Here is a 21,311-nt window from a genome sequence, read left to right as displayed (position 1 = left end):
AAAGAAATGAAAATAAAAATATAAATTAAATTAAATTAAAATGAAAAGAATTTTTATAACAATTTTATTAGCTCAAAAAAAAAGAAAATGCAAATAAATAGAAAATAAAATCAAAATGAAAAGAAAATAGAAAAAAAATGTAAAGATAATAGAAAAAATAAAACATATGGTATCTAAATGTATTATTAAATTTTACGAATATATAAAAATTATCCGATTACAGAAACATTAGAACAAATTAATAGAAATATCAATAATTAGTTCCAATTAAAATTACAAGAATTTAATATGCATTTTACTATTGCAATCATTACACATTAATTAATAAATCAACGACCAATAAAGATTGAATAAATATAAATGAATTTAATATGTATAGATATACAATCCGATTAATTAAGAATTAGTACGGTACACATATAAAAGTCTTGTCTACCATGTCTTTCACGGCAGATTTCATCATATTGTAATACAACTTGTTGGTTTTTAAACGATTTCGCAAGCTTTTGATATATTCAATATCAGTGAGTGGTTGAATATCCTCTCCATCTTGCTGTGCAATAAGATGAATATCCACAAGAGAAATAATCGTACTGAAAACTCCAAACTTTTGAAAATGACCAATGAGAACTTTGAATGGCAGCAATTTTTTAACATCACAATCCATATTTTTTAGACAATTCGACAACGAGTCGTAATAGTCGTGTAACAATTGATTACAATATTTTCTCCTCATTTCCGGAGTGCAACACGTCATTATCATGTACATTAAATCCAATGATGGTGAACCATAGCGACAGAGTTGGTAGTCCAGTAGACGAAAATCCACCGGTTCTCGATTCTGAAAGAAAAAAAATTTATGAATTGGAGAAAAAATATTTTTTCTTTTACTTTATTTCAACGGGGAAAAATGAATAAAATTTTATTATATTTATTTGAAAAATAAATAAAAGTTTAACAAATTTTAATAAATTAAATTAAATTAAGAAATAAATATTTAAATAAATATTAAATTAAATTAAATTTTAATAAATTTAATAAATTAAATTTTATTGTATTTATTTTTGAAATAAAGTGAAATTAAAAATATTTCGTAATATTGAAAATAGTTGCTACCTCGTTGTATTTAAAGAGCATATTGTTTGTCCACATATCGCCGTGATTAAGAGTGGCATACGGTTCAGAATTTTTACCATCGCAAGCATCGGTTATTAATTGGGTTAAATTTTGTTTGAGTCCTTTGACACTCGCTGTGTAATATTCATCTTCATCTTTAATTGCCTGCAAACATATAATTAAATAAATAAATAATTAAATGTATATTAATTATAAGTAAATAATAGTTTCGAAAAGGTATTTTGATTCAAAGAAAATTTCGTTGCCAAACCAATTTTTTTTTTTTTGATTCAAAAATAATTTTGTCGATTTAAATAAAATTTTCTTTAAATCCAAGAAATTTTATTCTTTAAATCGAAGAATTATTTCATCGACCCTAGTGTCGAAGAAATAATTCTTTGATTTAAAGAATAAAATTTCCCTAAACCAAATAAATAGTTTTTTAATGAAAAAATTTTTTTCTAATTAAAGAAATGTTCATTAAATCAAAGAGAAATTAATTTTCAATCGAAGAAAAAAGTCAAAGTCAAAGATTTAAAGAAATCATTTGATTTCTTTAAATTAACTCAAAATCTTTTGTACATTTCGAAACTTAGTGATTAATTTTCTTTTATAGTGACGCAAAATTCAGTAATAAAAATTTAATTTGAGTGAATAAATATTTTTAAATTTAAATTATTCTTTTTGAAAAAAAAAATTTTTTTTAATTGAAAAATCTTTTTAAAAATAATTTATCTTTCTCCACCTCAAGGGCAACATCCATCAGTGCGTCAAAATGATCCGAAAGTTGTTCTGGAGCGGGAAAAAGTGGCTCTTCAATGTTCTTCAAAAGTTCAAATTCTTCTGGTCTCTTGTCTCGAAGAGCAAAACTGCAAGCGTGAAATTTACCGAGACATCGAACTGCCATTGCCGCATGAGAATAATCCAATAATTTCGACTCCTTCATAACGTATCCCTTGGCATTTAAATCTTCCATAATGATAATCTGCGAAATTCGAATGATATTAATCTAATGATGCAAAAAACGAAATACAAAAAGGAAATCCAAAAAGAAAATACAAAATGAAAAATCGAAAAGAAAAAAACAAAAAAAATACGGAAAAGAATTACGAAAAGAAAATACAAAATGAAAATTCGAAAAGAAAATACGAAAAAAAAATACAAAAAGAAAATTGGATAAAAAATACAAAAGGGGAAATTTGAAAGAAATACAAAAAAAATTCGAAAAGAAAAAACAAAATTAGAATTCGGAAAAAAACACAAAAAGAAAATTCGAAAAGAAAATACAACAAGAAAATTCGAAATAAAACGTACAAAAAGAAAATTAAAAAAAAACACAACAATATAAAAATTGGTAAAGAAAAGAAAACAAAAAGATTTAAGTAAAATTTACCAAAGTTTTCACTTCCATTTACAATATTGCGATATTAACAAAATACAATTAGTAAAAATTAATTAAAATAAAAAAAATTGTACCTTATTTCCGGGCAAATTGCGACAACCATAATACTCAGGCACCTCATCCATTGTCATATCATATTTTTCCAGCAGCTTCCTAAACAACGGAAATCTCGTCTCATAAAAATTGATTTCACTGAGAAATAAATTTTCCGTTCTCAATAAATGCCTAAATTCTCCACTAATTGGAAGACATTTAAAAATTAAATTCATCTCCCTATTCTCCTCACCATTCTCCTCACTTTCAATTCGAACTCGATATAATGAGCCCAAAAAATTATCACCATCCTTGCTGGCATTTGAAAAATGAAATTTTGGATTTGTAATATTTTTCTCTTTCGCAAAACGTTCGATTTCTTGTTCTAAAATTTCGAGTGGTTCTTGACAGGAAGACATGATTTTTGGGGGGAAATTTCGAGAAAAAAAAATTTCTTATTGTTTTGTCTCACGAGATATTTTGTGCTCACGTTCGTTGCACTTCTGCAAAACTTTGCAGAACTTTTGCGTAGATTTTATCTGTTTGAATGATTTTCAAGGAATGCACAATTACAGGCAATGAGTAGGCTTATCATAGTCCGTTACTTGTGCACAACTACAACTCAGAAAACCTCAGTCATTAAGGTAGTCCAGGGACGTTTAATAATTGGAAAGGCCCATGTTTCATTTTTTTATATAAATAAAGAGAGGGGATGGATTTTTTTAAATACAATAACTATTGTCAGTGTGAGAAATGAAATTTACTTTATTTTTTTAATTAGCAATAATTGCGTCATTAAAAAACATTAGTCACAAAATTTCTGAATGTACACGCAGAGAAATTTTTTTGTTGATTTAAAGGAATCATTTCCTTTGACTTGTTTCTTCGAATCAAAACAAAATTTTTTTTATTTAAAAACAATTTCTTTGATTAAAAAGAAATTTCTTTCATTCAAGAAATTTTTTTTTTATTCAAAAACAATTTGTGATTTAAAGAAATTTCTTTGATTCAAAAACAATTTTTTTATTCAAAAAAATGTTATTTGAATCAAAAACAATTTATTTGTTGCAAAAACTTTCTTCGATTCAAATACAAATTATTTGATTGAAAAAGATTTCTTTTATTTAAAAACAATTTCTTTTATTCAAAAGAAATTTATATGAATTAAATACAATTGATTTTATTTAAAAAAAATTTTTTCATTTAAGAGACAATTCTTTCATTCAGAAAAATTTCTTTTATTAAAAACCAATTTTTTTTATTCAAAAACAATTTATTTGACTCAAAAAAATTGATTTGTTTAAAAAAAAACTTTCTTTGATTCAAGGAAAAATTTCTTTCAGTCAAAAAAGTTTCTTTGATTCAAAAACAATTTATTTAATTAAAAAAGAATTTCGTTGATTTAAAAATCAAATATTTTTGAATTCAAAGAAAATTTGTTTAAATTGACGAAATTCTTTTTGATCAAAAAACCTCTTTTTGTTTTAAAGAAAAATTTATTTTGAATGAAACAATAAAGTGAGTCTAAGAAGCTGATTTCTATATGAATTAACAAAATCTTTTTTCTGGGCGTAAAATTTAAGTTTTTAATTTTTATTGCAATTTTTATTACAATATTTTTAATAAAAAATATTTCATTGACTTGAACGTTTAAACTTGTGGGTAATTTATGAAATAAATATTTTTTGTTTCTAGATTTAATTGAATTTTTCATCAATTTGAAAATTCTAATTCTTACCTATATTTTTTAATTTCTTACTTAAATTAAGAATAGAAAAATAATAATTTCTTTTATTAAATTTTCTTAATTTGAATTAAAAATTAGTGCAGTAATAAAAAATTTTGAGAATTTTTGAATAAATACTCGGTTAAAAAAATATTTCATGAAATAGAGAAAAAATGTTTTTTGGCTCAAGAAAAGAAATCTTTTTTTAAAAAAATTGTCCTTCGATAAAAGCGAAAATTTGTTAAAAATGAATAATAGAAGAAAAAATTTTTCTTCAACGCAAACAAATTAAAAAATACTTTAACATTTGTCAAAATTATTTTTTAATATTTGTTTACACTTTTTTTTTAAATTAAAAATTTATTCTTTGACGTTGAAAAGAAATTATTTCGCGAATACTTTAAAAAATCGTCTGACACACATTTTTTATCTTTAAGGTACAAGAAAAAGAATAAACACAATAAAAGGTCTAAAATTAGATTTTTTTTGTTGAACGAGAGATTTTCCTTTTTGTATTCGCAACAAGAGTTGGAAAAAAAATTATAATTTCGCATGCATGTTAAAAATTGCTAGCTTCGAAAAAATGTTTACATAAAACGTATGACTTGTTTAAAAAATAAAAATGAAAACTAAGAATTTAAACATGAATTTTCGCAAATAAATGATTGCGGATTTTTTATTTCCGTGTATTAATTAGCTTGAACTATATATATTTTATTTTTCTATACACCATTGACATACAATTACAAACGCATATACTCAAGGTAACCAGGGACGCTTTAATTCTCTATAATTTATAGAATTAGAGCAATTGTGTCACGAGGGCAGTAAAATTAAATATTAAATTAATTTGCACTAAAAAGTGCAACCAGAGAATCTGTAAAAGTTTGTCTGTATATTTATTAAAATGTAGATCATCGTCTGGACAAATTTCGGTACTTTAGTAATTTAAAAACCAGTAAAAATTTTTTTTTGTTAAATTCTCAAAATTATTTTCAAAATACATTTTATAAACGCAAATTTTGAATTACTATAATAATTTTTTTAATTTAGTAAATTTTTGTGCATTTGAAATTTTTAATACAAATTTGTATTAAATAAAATAATTTTTGTTTACTTGTTTGTTTCGAACTCATAAAGAGTGCGATTAAAATTCATAAGCGGAAAAAATTTATGCGCAAATTGATTTTGAGGAAGAAGAGCGCGGAAATTATATGCGTGACTAAAAAATACTCTCGGAAACTAAAATGTTTAAAAATATTTAAAAACATTTTTTGAAAATTCGCTAATTCAGATTTAGAGAGTAATTAAAGTGCAGGGAGAATAATATAATTATAAATAAAAATTCTTTAACATCTTTTACGACTGTGACCGCAAAATCTCTGTACTTGAAAATTATATTTTTAAAGTAGAATTATGAATATTTAGTATATTTTAGACCACGATTTGTCGTAAATGCCAACAAATCAAAAATTATATGTTTAAAAACACTTAAACTCGGCGTAAGAAAATGTTTACGTATAACTTCGCTCGAAATTTATTTTCACAAAGCAACAAAAGTGTATATAAAAGATAAATGAGAAATTCTCCGTTTCAACAAACTTTTCCCAATTAATGTCGTTTCTCAAAAACTTGAAAATGACTTCCAGCTGCCCATACATTCATATACATATTTTATGTTATTGGAACGAAAATAACGTAAGAGATAATAAAGTTTGAGTTTTTAATAATTTTAATATACATTATATTAAATCAGAATTGATAACTTCCAGGTGAAAATTTTTTTTCCATTTAAATTTCTTTGTAGAAATTAAATTATTTTCAATAAAATATTCTTCCTATAAAAATTAAATTAATTTTAATGAAATTGTGTGGAACATAATAATTCTATTATTTTTAAAAATTTTAATAAAATTCTACGCAGGAATTAAATTATTTCTGTAAGATAAGTCTCTTCGCAGGAATTCAATTATTTTTAATAAAATATTAATAAAATTTCTGTAAATAATTCAATTACTTTCAATATTCAATTTTAGTTAAATTTCTCGAAAGAACGTAATTATTTTCTAAAATTTTGATATAATTTCTCTGAACAATTAGAGTTATTTACAAAAATTGTAATAAAATTCTTTTTGCAAAAATTAAATTATTTCAGATTTAAAGTTATAAAAGTTACAATAATTACAACAATTTTTTAAATCAAAAAATTTGAGAATAATTGAATTTTAGTGAAATTTTTTAAAATCCTAATTCAATTCTTTTGATGAATCTCTTTGAATTTCTTTAAAATAATGGAATTTCATTGATAATTTTAATTGGAAATTTTTAAAGAAATTAAATTTTATGAAGAATTTTTATCAAGCTTTTAAAATAATCGTGTTTCTTAATAATTGAAATTAAACATTTAAATTGTTGAATTTTATTAAACTTTTCAAAAAATAATTAAATTCTTCTGAGAATTTTATTACAATTTTCTAAAATAATTTAATTCATTCAAAAAATATTATTAAAATATAGAAAAGAATTAATTTGATTATTGAATTTTATTAAAATTGTATTGAAAATTTTTAAATTCCTGAGAAGTATTTTAATATTTATAAAAAAATAATTTAATTCTTGCGATGAATTTTATTCCTTATAAAAATAATTGAATTGTTTCAAAGGATTTATTAAAATTTTATAAAATAATAATATAGAAAATTATTTTAAAATAATTTAGAAAATAAGTAGGTTTTTTCGAAACATTTTATTAAAAATTTTTTAAAAATTGAATTGCTTCGAAGGATTAATTAAAATTTTAGAAAATATTTGAATTTTTTTAAAAAAATATTGAAAATTAAAAAAAAATTCAAATGATTTATTATAATTTTAGAAAATAATTGAATTGTTTTGTGAAATTTTATTGAAAATAATTGAATTGTTTTGAAGGATGAAAAAAAAAGAATATTTTTCAACTTTTTAAAATAAAAAGTGTCTATTAATTAAAAATTTGAATATTTTTTGAAGAATTTTATTATTTTTGAAAATACATAATTGAATTCTTGGGAAGAAATTTATTAAAATTTTTGAAAATAATTAAATTTCTGTGAAGATTTTTATTATTTTTCAAAATAATTGAATTAATGGGAAGAAAATTATTTCTGAAAATAATTGAATTCTACGGAAGAAATTTATTTAAATATTTGAAAATAATTGAATTCTAAGGAAGAGATTTATTTAAATTTTTGAAAATAATTGAATTCCTGTGCAGATTTTTATTATTTTTAAAAATAATTGAATTCAGGGAAGAAATTTGTTATTTTTGAAAATAATTGAATTCTTGGGAAGAAATTTATTAAAACCTTTGAATATAATTGAATTCCTGTGAACATTTTTATTATTTTTAAAAATAAGTGAATTCTAGGTAGTTATTATTTTTGAAAATAATTTAATTCTAAGGAATAGATTTATTAAAATTTTTGAAAATAATTGAATTCCTGTGAACATTTTTATTATTTTTGAAAATAATTAAATTCTTGAGAAGAAATTACAATTTTTAAAGATATAAATAATAATAATTAATTATGTACTTAATAAATGAATGTTTTGAATTCTGATTATGAAATTATTCAAAAATTTGTATTTGGAAATAAAAAACATTTGCTAGGTAGTTATTATAATAAAATTTAAGTTTGAAAAAAAATAAATTTCGTTAATTTAAATTTTTTAAATTAAGGGACATAAATTGCTCCGCCTTTCAAAAAATCTAAATTTCAATTTAGCGAAATATAACTTCTTAATTTTTTTTTTTAAATTGTCATATCAATAACTTTTAAACTGTATAATCTTCAACGAAGAAGAAAAGAATAGATAGAATAGATAATAAAAAATAAAAATCTAACTAAATACAATTTACTTATTTTGCATATAATTTTATTTTTGATAATTTTTTTTGCCTTCCATATTTATACCATAATAAATTCATCATTATTCACCTATTTCAAAGAAAAAAGATCCGTGTAATTTTCAAAATAAAAATAAAAAATGTATACTATAGAAAAAGTTGCAGAATAAAAAATCTATAAATTTGTTATATCTATATAAATATCCGAAAATTGATATAATTTTGGGGCAGCTGTCCAGTTTAGAAGTATCGTCATATATGTATATAGTATATTGCGAACAGGAAGTTCCAAGTAAAGTATATGGTTCCCTTTAACCATATAGTTACCGGTTGGGGGCTGTCTCTTTTTTTTACATTGTGTATAAGATTCAGGAGATACGTATACACATGCACGTGTGAGTGCATCTGGCGCGTGCCTTCATCTCCAAAGAAAAGAAAAAGAAAAAAAAAGAAATCCTCCGAGAGTTTGGAAATCTTTTTCATTTTATTGATACTAAAAAGATCTGTATTTTACCTACTTCGTTAGATCATCAATTTTTAAATGACTTTCCCCAAATAAAAACTCACTTTACACTTTTGCTTCAATTAAAAAAAAAAAAATAAGTAATTATAGGCAATGAATGGAAAATAGTAAAAAAAGTTTTCTTACAACAATTTAATGCTTATTTTATAAAATGAAAATAACTTCAAGAAGAAAACGATTATTAATCAATTTTCGACAATGTTTTGATTCAAATTCCTTTTTTTACATTCTCAATTTTTTATTACATTTTCATTTTTTTTTCTTTTTAAACTGCATAAATAAAAAATTGTTTATAATTCAAAATTAGAATTCAAGAAATATTTAATTTTTAATAAACATAACTTGTTTCTCTATATATTTTTCCAAATTACTCATCCAGTTTAAAAATCGATTAATTACTTTGCTAGCAAATTGCAATAATTATAAATTTAATATCTGTTTCTTAATGAGGGGTTTCATTTTACCCATATGAGGAATAATAAATTGAATTTTCTTTAGTATAATAGGATATTGTAATTTTATTTCGTCAGAATAATATAACGAAGAGAAAGTTTAATTTTGAGCACAATTTAAAAAATTTTTTTAATTAAAAATTTGAATTAAAAATATGAATTAAAAATTTGAGTTAAAAATTATTTTGAGAAAATGGTATTTTTTTAAAGTGTGCATTTTTAAGAGGTTGACATTTTTTAAAATGGATAACACTTAATGCGGGATAAAAGTGTATCGATTTTAACGAAAATATATTTATGTGAAGTAGAGACTTCCAGGTGCGAGTTTATACCACTCGATTTTGGAAAAGAAAATAAATTAAATAGAAAGGGAGCATGGACCGTAAACATGGAGCGATTTGGGAAAATTTAACCAAGCGTAGATAGAGATCAGGATTAAAATATCTCGTCACAAATCATTACACCCTGGCCCTCTATACAATATGGTTTATGAAAAAGGAAATTAAATCCTTTTTTAACTCATTCTTTTTAACGCAATGCAAATTATCTGCAATTATCTCTTTTGAGTGACATGTAATTTTTTGCATTAAGTACTATATTTATGCACTTCCTTGTTTAAATTAAGTAATTCTATTCATTATTATTTTGTGATATTAATTTATATTAATTACCATCAATTGATCAATTAATATCAATTTATCAAAAAATTTTTTAAATAATTGACTTCCTCCAAAGAATTATATTATTTATATAAAAATAATTGAATTCTTGCGTAGAATTTTTTTAAAATAATGAGTTATTATTAATAATTTAAATTGGAAATGTCGAAAATAATTAAATTCTTGAGAAGAATTTTATTATTTACAAAAATAATTAAATTCTTGCAAAAAATTTTATTAAAATTTTTGAAAATCCTAATAAAATTCTTTTGTAAAATAATTTTAAGTTTCTTTAAATTTAAATTTTTAAAATAATTAAATTTTATAAAGAGTTTCTTTCAAATTTTTAAAATAATCGTGTTTGTTAATAACTGAAATTAAACATTTGATTATTAAATTATATTAAAATTTTTAAGAAATATTAAAAATTATTAAATTTTTTCCAAGAGTAGCGATTCCATTCAAGGTTTTGCGAATTTGAATTCTTTCAAAAAAGTTCTTTATAGTTTTCTAAATTTGAATATAATTGATTTTGTTCATAATTGTAATTAATAGGTAATTTTAATATTAAACTTTTTATAATAAAAAGTGTCTATTAATAATTAAAAATTTGAATATTGAATTTTATTAAAATTGTATTAAAAATAATTTGATTCCTGTGAAGATTTTTATTACTTTTAAAAATAATTGAATTCTAGGAAAGAAATTGATTACTTTTCAAAATAATTGAATTCTTGGGAAGAAATTTATTAACATTTTTAAAAATAATTGAATTCTTAGGAAGAAATTCATTTAAATTTTTGAAAATAATTAAAATACTGTGAACATTTTTATTTTTCATAAAAATAATTGAATTCTTGGGAAGAAGTTTATTATTTTTGACAATATTTAAATTTTTGAGAATAATTGAATTCCTGTGAACATTTTTATTCTTTTTGAAAATAATTGAATTCTTGGGAAGAAAGTTATTATTTTTGAAAATAATTAAATTCTAAGGAAGAAATTTATTAAAATTTTCGAAAATAATTGAAATCCTGTGAAGATTTTTATTATTTTTAAAAATAATTGAATTCTACAGAAGAAATTTATTTAAATTTTTGAGAATAATTGAATTCCTGTGAACATTTTTATTCTTTTTGAAAATAATTGAATTCTTGGGAAGAAAGTTATTATTTTTAAAAATAATTGAATTCTAAGGAAGAAATTTATTAAAATTTTCGAAAATAATTGAAATCCTGTGAAGATTTTTATTATTTTTGAAAATAATTGAAATACTGTGAACATTTTTATTTTTCTTAAAAATAACTGAATTCTTGGGAAGAAGTTTATTATTTTTGAAAATAATTGAATTCTACAGAAGAAATTTATTTAAATTTTTGAGAATAATTGAATTCCTGTGAACATTTTTATTCTTTTTGAAAATAATTGAATTCTTGGGAAGAAAGTTATTATTTTTAAAAACAATTGAATTCTAAGGAAGAAATTTATTAAAATTTTCGAAAATAATTGAATTCCTGTGAAGATTTTTATTATTTTTGAAAATAATTGAATTCTAGGTAAGAAATTCATTCAAATTTTTGAAAATAATTGAAATACTGTGAACATTTTTATTTTTCTTAAAAATAATTGAATTCTTGGAAAGAAGTTTATTATTTTTGAAAATAATTGAATTCTACAGAAGAAATTTTTTCTAGGGAAGAAATTTATTATTTCTGAAAATAATTGATTTCTAGGAAAGAAATTTATTATTTCTGAAAAAATTGATTTCTAGGAAAGAAATTTATTATTTTTGAAAATAATTGAATTATTTCGAAAAAATTTATTAAAAATTAAAACAAAGTAGGTAAAAAAAAAATTTCAAAGTTTTTTTCTTTCATGTTTATATTATTTTGAGTTTTCATTTTTCAAGTATTTTTTTAACAGTTTTGTCCATCTGTTGTAGTTTAACCAAATAATAAAAAAAAAGAAAATATCAAATTTTGTATCCGCACATATGTGTAGAGAGATAAGATATTGTTGTTAAGTATAATGAAGAAAATTTAAAAAACAAATAAATTTAAAAGAAATTGGAAAAAATATCATTTGAATGCAAATGATATCGATAAACGTGCGGTAGTTTAAAATCTGATAAAGAATATAAATGCTATATATTGATTTCCATTGCACGTCCCCTTCAAAAATTGCCTTCTTCCTGTTTCTTTTTTTTTGCAATTTACATTTATCGCTGCTTATCGCTTTTCCTTAACTACCCTTTCTATCACATTAATCTTAAATGAGACCCTCTTGGGGGTGCTCACAGACAAGACTTCAAAAATTTATCGTCACACTTTTGGGGTATAACTAAAAAATTGAAATAAGATAACATCATATCCTTTTAATTAAAATTTTTCACTCTCGATATTAGGCGCCTTGAAATAATTTTCATTATTTTAGCCTTTTTTATTTATTTAAAACAAAAATGTTTTTTCTTATCCTTCATTAAAATATTAATTTTTCTGTACCATTTATTTTTTAGTGCCTTTTTTTAAACTTGAAACCTTTTGGGAAAAATTGTCTGACTGAGTTTACTGTTGTAAAATTTACAAAAAAAGTTTTCTTGTCCATATATTTTGCAATCTATTTACATTTTTTCTCTCAGCATTTACGACCACAAGTAAATATTTTCGAGAAATTTAGACACTTGTGGAAAAGAATTGCAGAATTGAATTGAATTGAATAAGAATTGGATGCTAAAAATAAATATGGATTCATTAATCTACTAAAGAAGTAAATATAAAGAACAAGTTTGGAAAATAAAAAAACAAGTCCCCAAAAACAAAAATAGATAATAGAAAATCCCCTTTATGGTATGTTTGAGAACCAAACGGAACTAAAAGCTCAAGGCGCATAAATGATTCAAAGAACAGGAAATATATAATTCTATTTTAATCTTTGTGTAACAATTTATTTTCTACTTAAAAATCTAAAAAGAAATCCTCATTTAGTGCATTGTCATCCCAAGAGACTTCTCATGTCTATGAATTTTTACGGTCTCGAATTATCCCCCATTTAATTCTTTCATCTCGTCCGCCCCCGTTTAATATTGCACCCCCGAGTATTCAATTTCATTCTCTCTCCAATATACACACATTACTACTACATCACTACTTTTTAGGCACATCCTTCTTGAAATCGTTTTCAGAAGAAGATGCAGCTCGTGCTCCTGCATTTTGTCATCGAAACCTCATAATCCATTGTCACACGCATCAGAAAAAAAAAGTTTGTCCTTATAAAGGTGTATAAGACGCACGTGGAGCGTTCCAGGAGAAATTTTCATTAAAATCTTTTTTTCCTTTGTGACAATTTTTTTTTTAATTCTATATGAAAATTAAGAAAACGCGTATTATTTATTTTTTTTATTAGATGAAAATTATGAAAAAATATTTTTTTAAATTCGAAACTCTTTTTTTAATTAAGTCACTAACAATTTAATTTTTAAGTTGCTAAAGTTTCGAACTTTGAAATGAACAATATTTTAGTTAATATTTTCGTTTTTTGTTTGTTAGCTTTTTTAACAATTTTTCTTCTTAAATGTTTTTAATTTTTAAATTAAATAGTATTGAAAATAATTGAATTCTTACAAAAAATTTTTTCAAAAAATTTGAAAATAATTAATTTTTTTTGAAGAATTTTAATATCTATGAAAATAATTGAATTCTTGCAAAGAATTTTATTAACATTTTTGAAAATTCCAATTATATTCTTTTTTAGGATTTCTCTGAATTTTTTAAAAATAATGGAGTTTCATTAATAATTTTAATTGAAAATTTTGAAAGAAATTGGATTTCATGTAGAATTTCATACAAGTTTTTAAAATAATCGTGTTTGTTAATAATTAAAATTAAACATTTCATAATTGAATTTTACTAAAATTTTTAGAAAATTAAATTAAATTCTTCTCAGAATTTTATTAGAATTTTTGAAAATAATTTAATTTATTCAAGGAATTTAAATAAAATATTGAAAATACATAATTGAATTCTTTCGAAGATTAGATACTATTAAAAATTTTAACAATAATTGTATTCTTTTAAAAAATTTCGTTAATTTTCTGAATATAATTGATTTCTTTAATAATTGTAATTAATAATAAAAATTGTATGAAACTTAATGTTAGTAAATTAAAATCTTTATTTTCATTAGTTTTTATAAATAATTAAAATCTTTTGAAGTAACAAAATAAAATAATGTAGTTTTTCTTTAATAATTTTAATTGAAAATTTTGAAAATAATTGAATTGAACAAAGAATATTTTCCAACTTTTTAAAAATAATCGTGTTTGTTAACAAAATTATAATTAAAAATTTGATTATTGACTTTATTAAAATTGTATTTAAAATTATTAAATTCCTGAGAAAAATTTTATTATTCATAAAAATAATAGAACAGTTTTAAAGAATTGTATTATTAATAAAAATAATTGAATAGTTTTAAAGAATTTATTAAAAGTTTAAAAAATTTACTTCTTCCGTCGAATGTGACTATTTATGAAAATAATTGAGTTTTTGTGAAGAAAAAATGTTTGAAAATAATTGAATTGTTTTTAAAATTTTATTTAATTTTTTGAAATAATTGATTTTCTCAGAAGAATTTTATTATTTATAAAAATAATTGAATTGTTTTGAAGAAGTTAGATATTACAATTTAAAAAAAAAATTGAATTCCTGCGAATAATTTTATTATTTTTAAAAATAATTCATTTCTATGGAAGAAATTTATTAAAATTTTTGATAATAATTAAATTCCTGTGAAGTTTTTTAATATTTTTGAAAATAATTGAATTCTTTTGAAAAATTGTATTAAAAATTTAAAAAAATAATTGAATTACTTCAAAAAGTTTTACTATTTATAAAAATAATTGAATTCTTCCGAAGAAAATTATTATTTATGAAAATAATAAAATTCTTGCTAAGAATTTTATTAGTTTTGAAAACAATTGATTTTTACGGAGGAAAATTTATTTAAATTTTTGAAAATAATTGAATTCCTGTGAAGTTTTTTAAGGAAGTAATAAAATTTTTTGAAAATAATTTTTTTTTTAAATAATTGAGTTTTTGGAAAGAAAAAATTTTTGAAAATAAATGAATATTGTTTTTAAGAATTTTATTTAAATTTTTTGAAATAATTGATTTTTTGAGAAGAATTTTATTATTTATAAAAATAATTGAATTTTTCCGAAGAATATTATTTATGAAAATAATTGAATTCTTGCAAACATAATATTGAATTGTTTCCAAGAATTTTATTTAACTTTTTAAAAATAATTCAATTGTTTTTATAAATAATTAAATTCTTTTGAAAAATTTCTTTAAATTTTTTGTAGTTTTTTTAAAAATAATTTTAAGTGAAAATTTTGAAATAATTGAATAATTCTTGTGATCACTTTGCAGTTTTGAGAAAAATGACCTCTTCGAATTTCAATTTTTTAGATATACTTCCGTTGTAGATACGAAATTTCTATAAACTTTGAAAAAAATGGAATAAATTTCATATAATAAATTTTTTTCTACCTCCTATTAGTATTACAAAAAAAAGTGTTTCAAAAATCCTCGGCTTCTGAAGAAGTTGAATTTAAAAACATCCCAACTTTCACAATTTCCACTTAACAACAAAATAAAAAATACCTGATTTCTTAATTTTTAGACAGAATTCGAAAAAAATTGTCACAAAGAAAAAAAAATTTTTTTAAATGAAAACTTCTTCTGGAACGCCACATATAGAAGTGGTTCAAGAGAAGAAGAAAGTAGATATGTATTCATTGTCGCTAGCACGCGTGGCCCTTTGCCTTCACAAATTTCACATCTGCAAGGTGATAAAAGGGCAAGGGTCGAATCGGATTTATTCAACTTAGAAAAAAGACTTTAGTTTCGCCTCAAGACTTTTCCATGCGGATGAAATACTCTTTGATTCTTTTTCTATTTAATTTATTTTTTTTTCGATTTTAGAGACTTTGGAAATTTAGAGGAGCACGATTTTGACATTTATATGATTTTTACAGGGAACACTTCAATAAAAGTGTATGCCTTGTTTTCCATTGAACTTTCATTTTTTCTATCTTTCTTCCTTTCTTTCTTTCTTTCATTCATTCTTTCTTTATTTATTTATTCAAGAAAAATCAGTGTATTTCGTTTTCTTGTCATCAAAAAATTTTATTACTTCCTTTTCGAAATATTATAATACACGTTCAGGAGCAGAAAAAATTCCATTGATCTAGTTTTGTAAACAGAGCGAATGAATGGAATGAATTTTGCTTTTTGTCAAAATTTCACGACGAATTAAAATAGAATTGGACTCGCATCAGACGTGTTCTATATTTGAAAAATAAAATCTTTGATATTCAGTTTGATTGGGGAAAAAAAATGTTGAATGAAGAGACGAATTGAAAAAATAGAAGTGCCAAAAGAAATGTTTAAATTTACTTCGCAGTTTTATGGTAGTTTTTATGATAAAATGCTTGCAATGATTTAAAATTGGAAATGATTTTTTTTTCCAGAAAAATAAAAATCAAATTCCCACCTGCTGTAGTTTCGACTAAAAAAAGACAGGAAGGGGTTAAAATTGCATAAGATGTTTTGAAATGATAATAATCCGTTTGCAAAAGAGAAACGTGCTTACCCCACTAGATCGGTGGTGGCTCCTCCCTTCTCTCCCTTATTTGCTCCCCACGGTTCTCTTTTTTTTGAACCCTGCGAACACATGCTCTTCGAAGGGTGTCCCTTACTGTAGTCTAAACTACCGGTACATTTGATCGATAGACCACGATCGTGCCTCTGTCAGATCTCACACTTTATAGTTTACTTCTGCTTTTCAGTTTAGCTTTGGAGTTTTCGAGTTAGAGAGGTGTGTAAACCAATATGCGGGACGGCACGCGCGACTCACATATTTTGCTCCAGTGATCGTTATATCGTCAAAGCGTCTCGACGCTTGGCGTCTCGCGATGTAAATCTTGACAGCAGTTTCATTCTCAATTACCCTCCACTTAGCGATTGCAATCTGCAGTCAGAAAGTTTTGCATTTTCAACCCCTTTCTCTTCATTCTGGAAAAAAGACAAATTTTATTAGTTGAAAGAAATTTTTTCTTTTGCATAGAAAAACGTGTAAAAAAAATTAACGTATAAAAACGTAAAAGAAGTTGCAAAAAATCTAATTTATTCAAAATATTTGTATTTATTATTTATTACTAAATATTTGTGTTTATAATTTACTATTTTATTAATTTAACTATCTATATTGAACTATTTTATTAAATTAACTATTTATATTGAAATATTTAATTAAATTACCTATTTATATTGAACTATTTTATTAAATTAACTATTTATAATTACTAAATATTTGAAATTCTAAATACTCGAATAAATTTACTCCTTCAGTTTTGTAAAACACGAAACAATTTTGAAAATGTGTTCCTACTTATTATTCGGAATTTTTGCCTAAATTAAAAGTGTTTTGTGAAAAATTGTAATTTTTGTGACTGTGGAAAACTTTTCGGAGTTTCTGTGACAAAATAAGTGGACAAATTTCAGTGTAAAGGAAATTTTTACTAATTTTGTAAATCGTTAATTTTATGTAAGTTGAACAATGGTGAATTTTGTGAAAAAGTTACCAATCGCCAAAAAAAACCAGCAGATGACAGTGAATTAAGGAAGAATTATCGTGAGTACATTTTACAATTTCAAAACACTTATTGATATTATTATAATATTACTTGGCGATAATATCAAGAATTTAGAATTTTAATTACAAATTTCAATTTATAAATAAGGGAAAAAAGTTTATTGAAATTTATTTTTTGCTACTTTTAAAGTTTCACTAAAATTTCGAACATAAATAAAATAAACAAGTTGTTCATTTTATGACCATTAAGCTTCCTCAATATATAAAAATTGCGGTTTTGCAAACTTTTGAAAAATTATGTACAAAATTTTATGTCCAGAAGATTGGTTAAAAATAAAATTATATAAATCATTTATAAGTTGTTGTATAAATATTTGGTGAAATTTACACTTTCATTTGCCAATTGCTTCTATTTTATGATAGAATAATCATTTCAAAATATTAATATTAATATTAAATTAATTATGAAAAAAATACCAAATTTGAATTTTTTGTGAAAAAGAAAAATATTTATTAATTTTATAAATTTTGATAAAATATATACTTTGTATACATCAATCGATTCGTTTTCTTGCCAGGAATGTAATTTTGAGAATAATTAATAAAAATATTAACAAATAAAAAAATTATTTCAGAAAATACAAAAAAAAAAATTTTTTGAATTTTAAAAAAATTGTATAAAAAAAAATTTTGTACATATTTTTGAAAATCCTTGTGTCAGATTTCAGGTATTAATGACTGCAATAAACCTGCAAAATTTCAGGACAATCCATCAAAATTTGTCTGAGATAATTTGTACACAATTTTTGTGACATACACACACACACACATACACACATACACACACACACATACACACATACATACACACACACATACATCTGGACATTTGCTCATAATTGAATATACATATGTTCTAGATGAAAATGAGTCCATATAACCTTGTTTTGAAAAATTGAAAATCGTCACCAATGCAAAGCTTCCTCATGAGGAAGCAAAATGAACGAAATTTTGTTTTTGTATAAATATTTTCAAAAAATTAAAATACTATGAAAGATACAAAAATATTATACAAAATACAAAATTTAGTTAAATTAAGATTTCTTTAGTTTAGTTTTTTAGTTATTTAGTTATTTATTATTAACTTTAGATAAGTTAATTCTTTAGCCAACAATTAATTTTTTTTTAAAGACGAAATTTTTTACAAATAATATTCAAATTAAAAGAAGTAATAAAAACCAGCATTCAAAACTTTAGGGAATCTTTTAAATTTTGTTTACCTTTTTCTCAAAAACTTTAGACTCAGTGTGATAAAAAAAAATGTAACATAGAAAAAGATCTAATTTTATCGCGAAAATTGTTAAGGTTTCATTGACCTAATCGAGGGTTTATAAATCCATAATCTCGAAACCTTGTTTCACTTGAAGCAACAGTTTGTACCTTAAGTCACATACGTTCAAAGATTCCTGAACGAAAAACTTTTTCTCTTGAATAGAAAATTCAAATTTAAATTCAAATTCAAAACTAAAAGAAATATTTTAAAAATCAACAAAAATTAAAAATTAACAACTTTATGATTAAAAACTAAATTAATTAATTTATAGTTAAATCCTGATTCTTCTATTCCTCTTCAATTTCTCCCTTGTTTTCAATTATTTTTATCTTTACGTCACTAATTATACACAACAATTTTTTTTTCTCTACCACAAGACCTACTTTTCACGCGAGCCAAATTCCACATAATTCTCAATTTCAGTTGAAAAAACTGTGAAAATAATATTTTTACACACTCTGTTGAGAATTGATCTTAAAATAATTCAAGACGCAGTGTTGTGTTAAAATTAAATATTATGGAACTTGTTGGATTTTCGCAACACCATTGAACTTGAGAGAGAGAGAGAGAGAGAGAGAGAGAGAGTGAAAATTATATAAACGGAAGAAAAAAAAGAGTAGTATAAAGAAATCTTATTTCCGTTTTAAATCCCTCATTTTCGGGTGGTGCAAATGAAATAGCATTTTTTTTCTGCAGGAAACAAATGCAAAGTGCCAACGAAATTTCTTCCTGGAATTTTCGAGGGTGAATCTAAAACTTTGTCGAGGGTTGAATATCAAGAGACATACATATATAGTAGAAGGGTGTTACATTCGACTTTCAGTTTGCGAAATGAATAATCCCTTTCTGTAATTAAAATATTTATGTCGTTTGTTAAATAATTTGATGGACATTATTTTTATTGATGATGGAAATAAAAGTAAAAAATAGTATTTTTCGTTCTTTCTGAACTTTTAGAATTATTTCAGTAAGTTGCAAATAAATTAAATTGCAAATTAATACATAAAAATAATTAATTAAGAACCGGAATTCTTTAGTATTACGTAATAACTATAATAGAAAAATAATAATGATAATAATAATAAAATTATTGAAATAAAAAAAGAAAATTATTAATTAAAAGCTTCCATAAAGTTTTGAACGTTTATATGAACGAAATTTTTTTCTGTTTCAATATTATATGAAAAGAAATTAAAAAAGAGAAATAATTCAAGTATTTTTTGATATACTTTTTAAAAGATTTGTTATCTTTGTTAAATGTTTTTCAATATACAATTTTATAACTTTTTTCGCAACTATATTAAATACCATTTAAAATATAATATACTTATTGATATCTACTGAAATAAAATTATTTATATATATATGTATTTGTTCCTTGAAGGGCTTTAAGCCCTAGGAACTTGATTTTCTTAAATAAATAAATATGGAGAGAAATTTAAAAAAGAGAAATAATTCAAGTTAAACATTTATTTAGTTAAAAATTACTTTTAACGAAAAGAAATTTTTTTCTGTTTAAATATTATATAAAAAGAAATTAAAAAAAGAGAAATAATTCAAGTTAAACATTTATTTAGTTAAAAATTACTTTTAACGAAACGAAATTTTTTTCTGTTTAAATATTATATGAAAAGAAATTTTAAAAAAAGAAAAATAATTGAAGTTAAACATTTATTTAGTTAAAAATTACTTTTAACGAAACGAAATTTTTTTCTGTTTAAATATTATATGAAAAGAAATTTAAAAAAAAGAAAAATAATTGAAGTTAAACAAATATTTAGTCTTTTCAATACGCAAAATAATTCTTTTTATAAAAATTAATGAAAATTTAAAGAAGTAAAATTTTGTCGATCATTTGAACGTTCGAATAACTTTAGAAACACAATTAAAATAAAATGTTAGAAAATAAATTTTTGACTTATATTAGAAAAGACTTTTTGAAAATAAATAATCGTTTTTGATTGGAAAGTTTAAAATAATATTACCAATTCTTGTAATTATTAAAATCGTCATCACCTTGAGAATTTACGTTGAAAATTGGAAACAGAAGGGTGATTGATGAGTGCAGTAAACATCCCGCTCTTCGTTAAATCAACATCTATCGTTCCGTCATCGTATTCGTTCAAGTTTTTCTGTCTCTGAAAATAAATCCGTTAGTTTTGACACATTTGTTAATAAGCAAAAATTTGGTATGTTTACAAAATTTATCACGAATCAAGAATTTGAAAACTTTGGGAAAAAAATCTTAAGAAAAAAGTTTTTAGGAAAAAAATTTTCTGAATTCAATTGGCAAAAATGTTGTAAATTCAAAGAACTGAGACAATAAATGAAAAAAGGTTTATAGAAAAAAAAATTTCTGAATTGTCAAAATAAAATTCAAAGAACTGAGACAATAAATGAAAAAAGTTTTTAGGAAAAAAATTTTCTGAATTGTCAAAATAGTATGTAAATTCAAAGAACTGAGGCAATAAATGAAGAGGGTTTGAGTTGGTACTCAACTTTAGTATTTACAAATGCAGATTTCGAAA

The 21,311-nt window shown here is 22.3% G+C and overlaps 2 protein-coding genes across 4 annotated transcripts in view; one reads left to right on the top strand and one right to left on the bottom strand.

Moving 5' to 3' along the window:
- Positions 1–341: 341 nt before the first annotated feature.
- Positions 342–20,921, bottom strand: LOC122500681. Of its 3 annotated transcripts, XM_043609734.1 has the most exons (6): positions 20,800–20,921; positions 16,449–16,870; positions 2,593–2,671; positions 1,862–2,101; positions 1,117–1,281; positions 342–841 (listed from the first exon to the last, which is right to left on the bottom strand). In XM_043609734.1, the coding sequence occupies exons 2-6, from the start codon at positions 16,529–16,531 to the stop codon at positions 404–406; spliced, it is 1,005 nt and encodes a 334-aa protein (XP_043465669.1). In that variant the 5' UTR covers positions 16,532–16,870; positions 20,800–20,921; the 3' UTR covers positions 342–403. The 3 variants fall into 3 exon arrangements, with proteins under 3 accessions (XP_043465669.1, XP_043465668.1, XP_043465667.1); XM_043609733.1 differs by lacking the exon at positions 20,800–20,921 and having other exon boundaries at positions 16,449–16,955; XM_043609732.1 differs by lacking the exons at positions 16,449–16,870; positions 20,800–20,921 and having other exon boundaries at positions 2,593–3,172.
- The window catches only part of LOC122500680, a 62,298-nt gene continuing 58,196 nt past the window's right edge, over positions 17,210–21,311 (top strand). Inside the window, exon 1 of the mRNA XM_043609731.1 lies at positions 17,210–17,489. The gene's annotated coding sequence lies outside the window, so the exon portion shown is untranslated. The remainder of the gene's footprint in view (positions 17,490–21,311) is intronic.

The sequence above is a fragment of the Leptopilina heterotoma genome, unplaced genomic scaffold (assembly GCF_015476425.1).
Source record: "Leptopilina heterotoma isolate Lh14 unplaced genomic scaffold, ASM1547642v1 Lhet_19, whole genome shotgun sequence".
Taxonomy (NCBI): Eukaryota; Metazoa; Arthropoda; class Insecta; order Hymenoptera; family Figitidae; genus Leptopilina; species Leptopilina heterotoma.
This window is presented reverse-complemented; position numbering and strand designations above follow the sequence as displayed.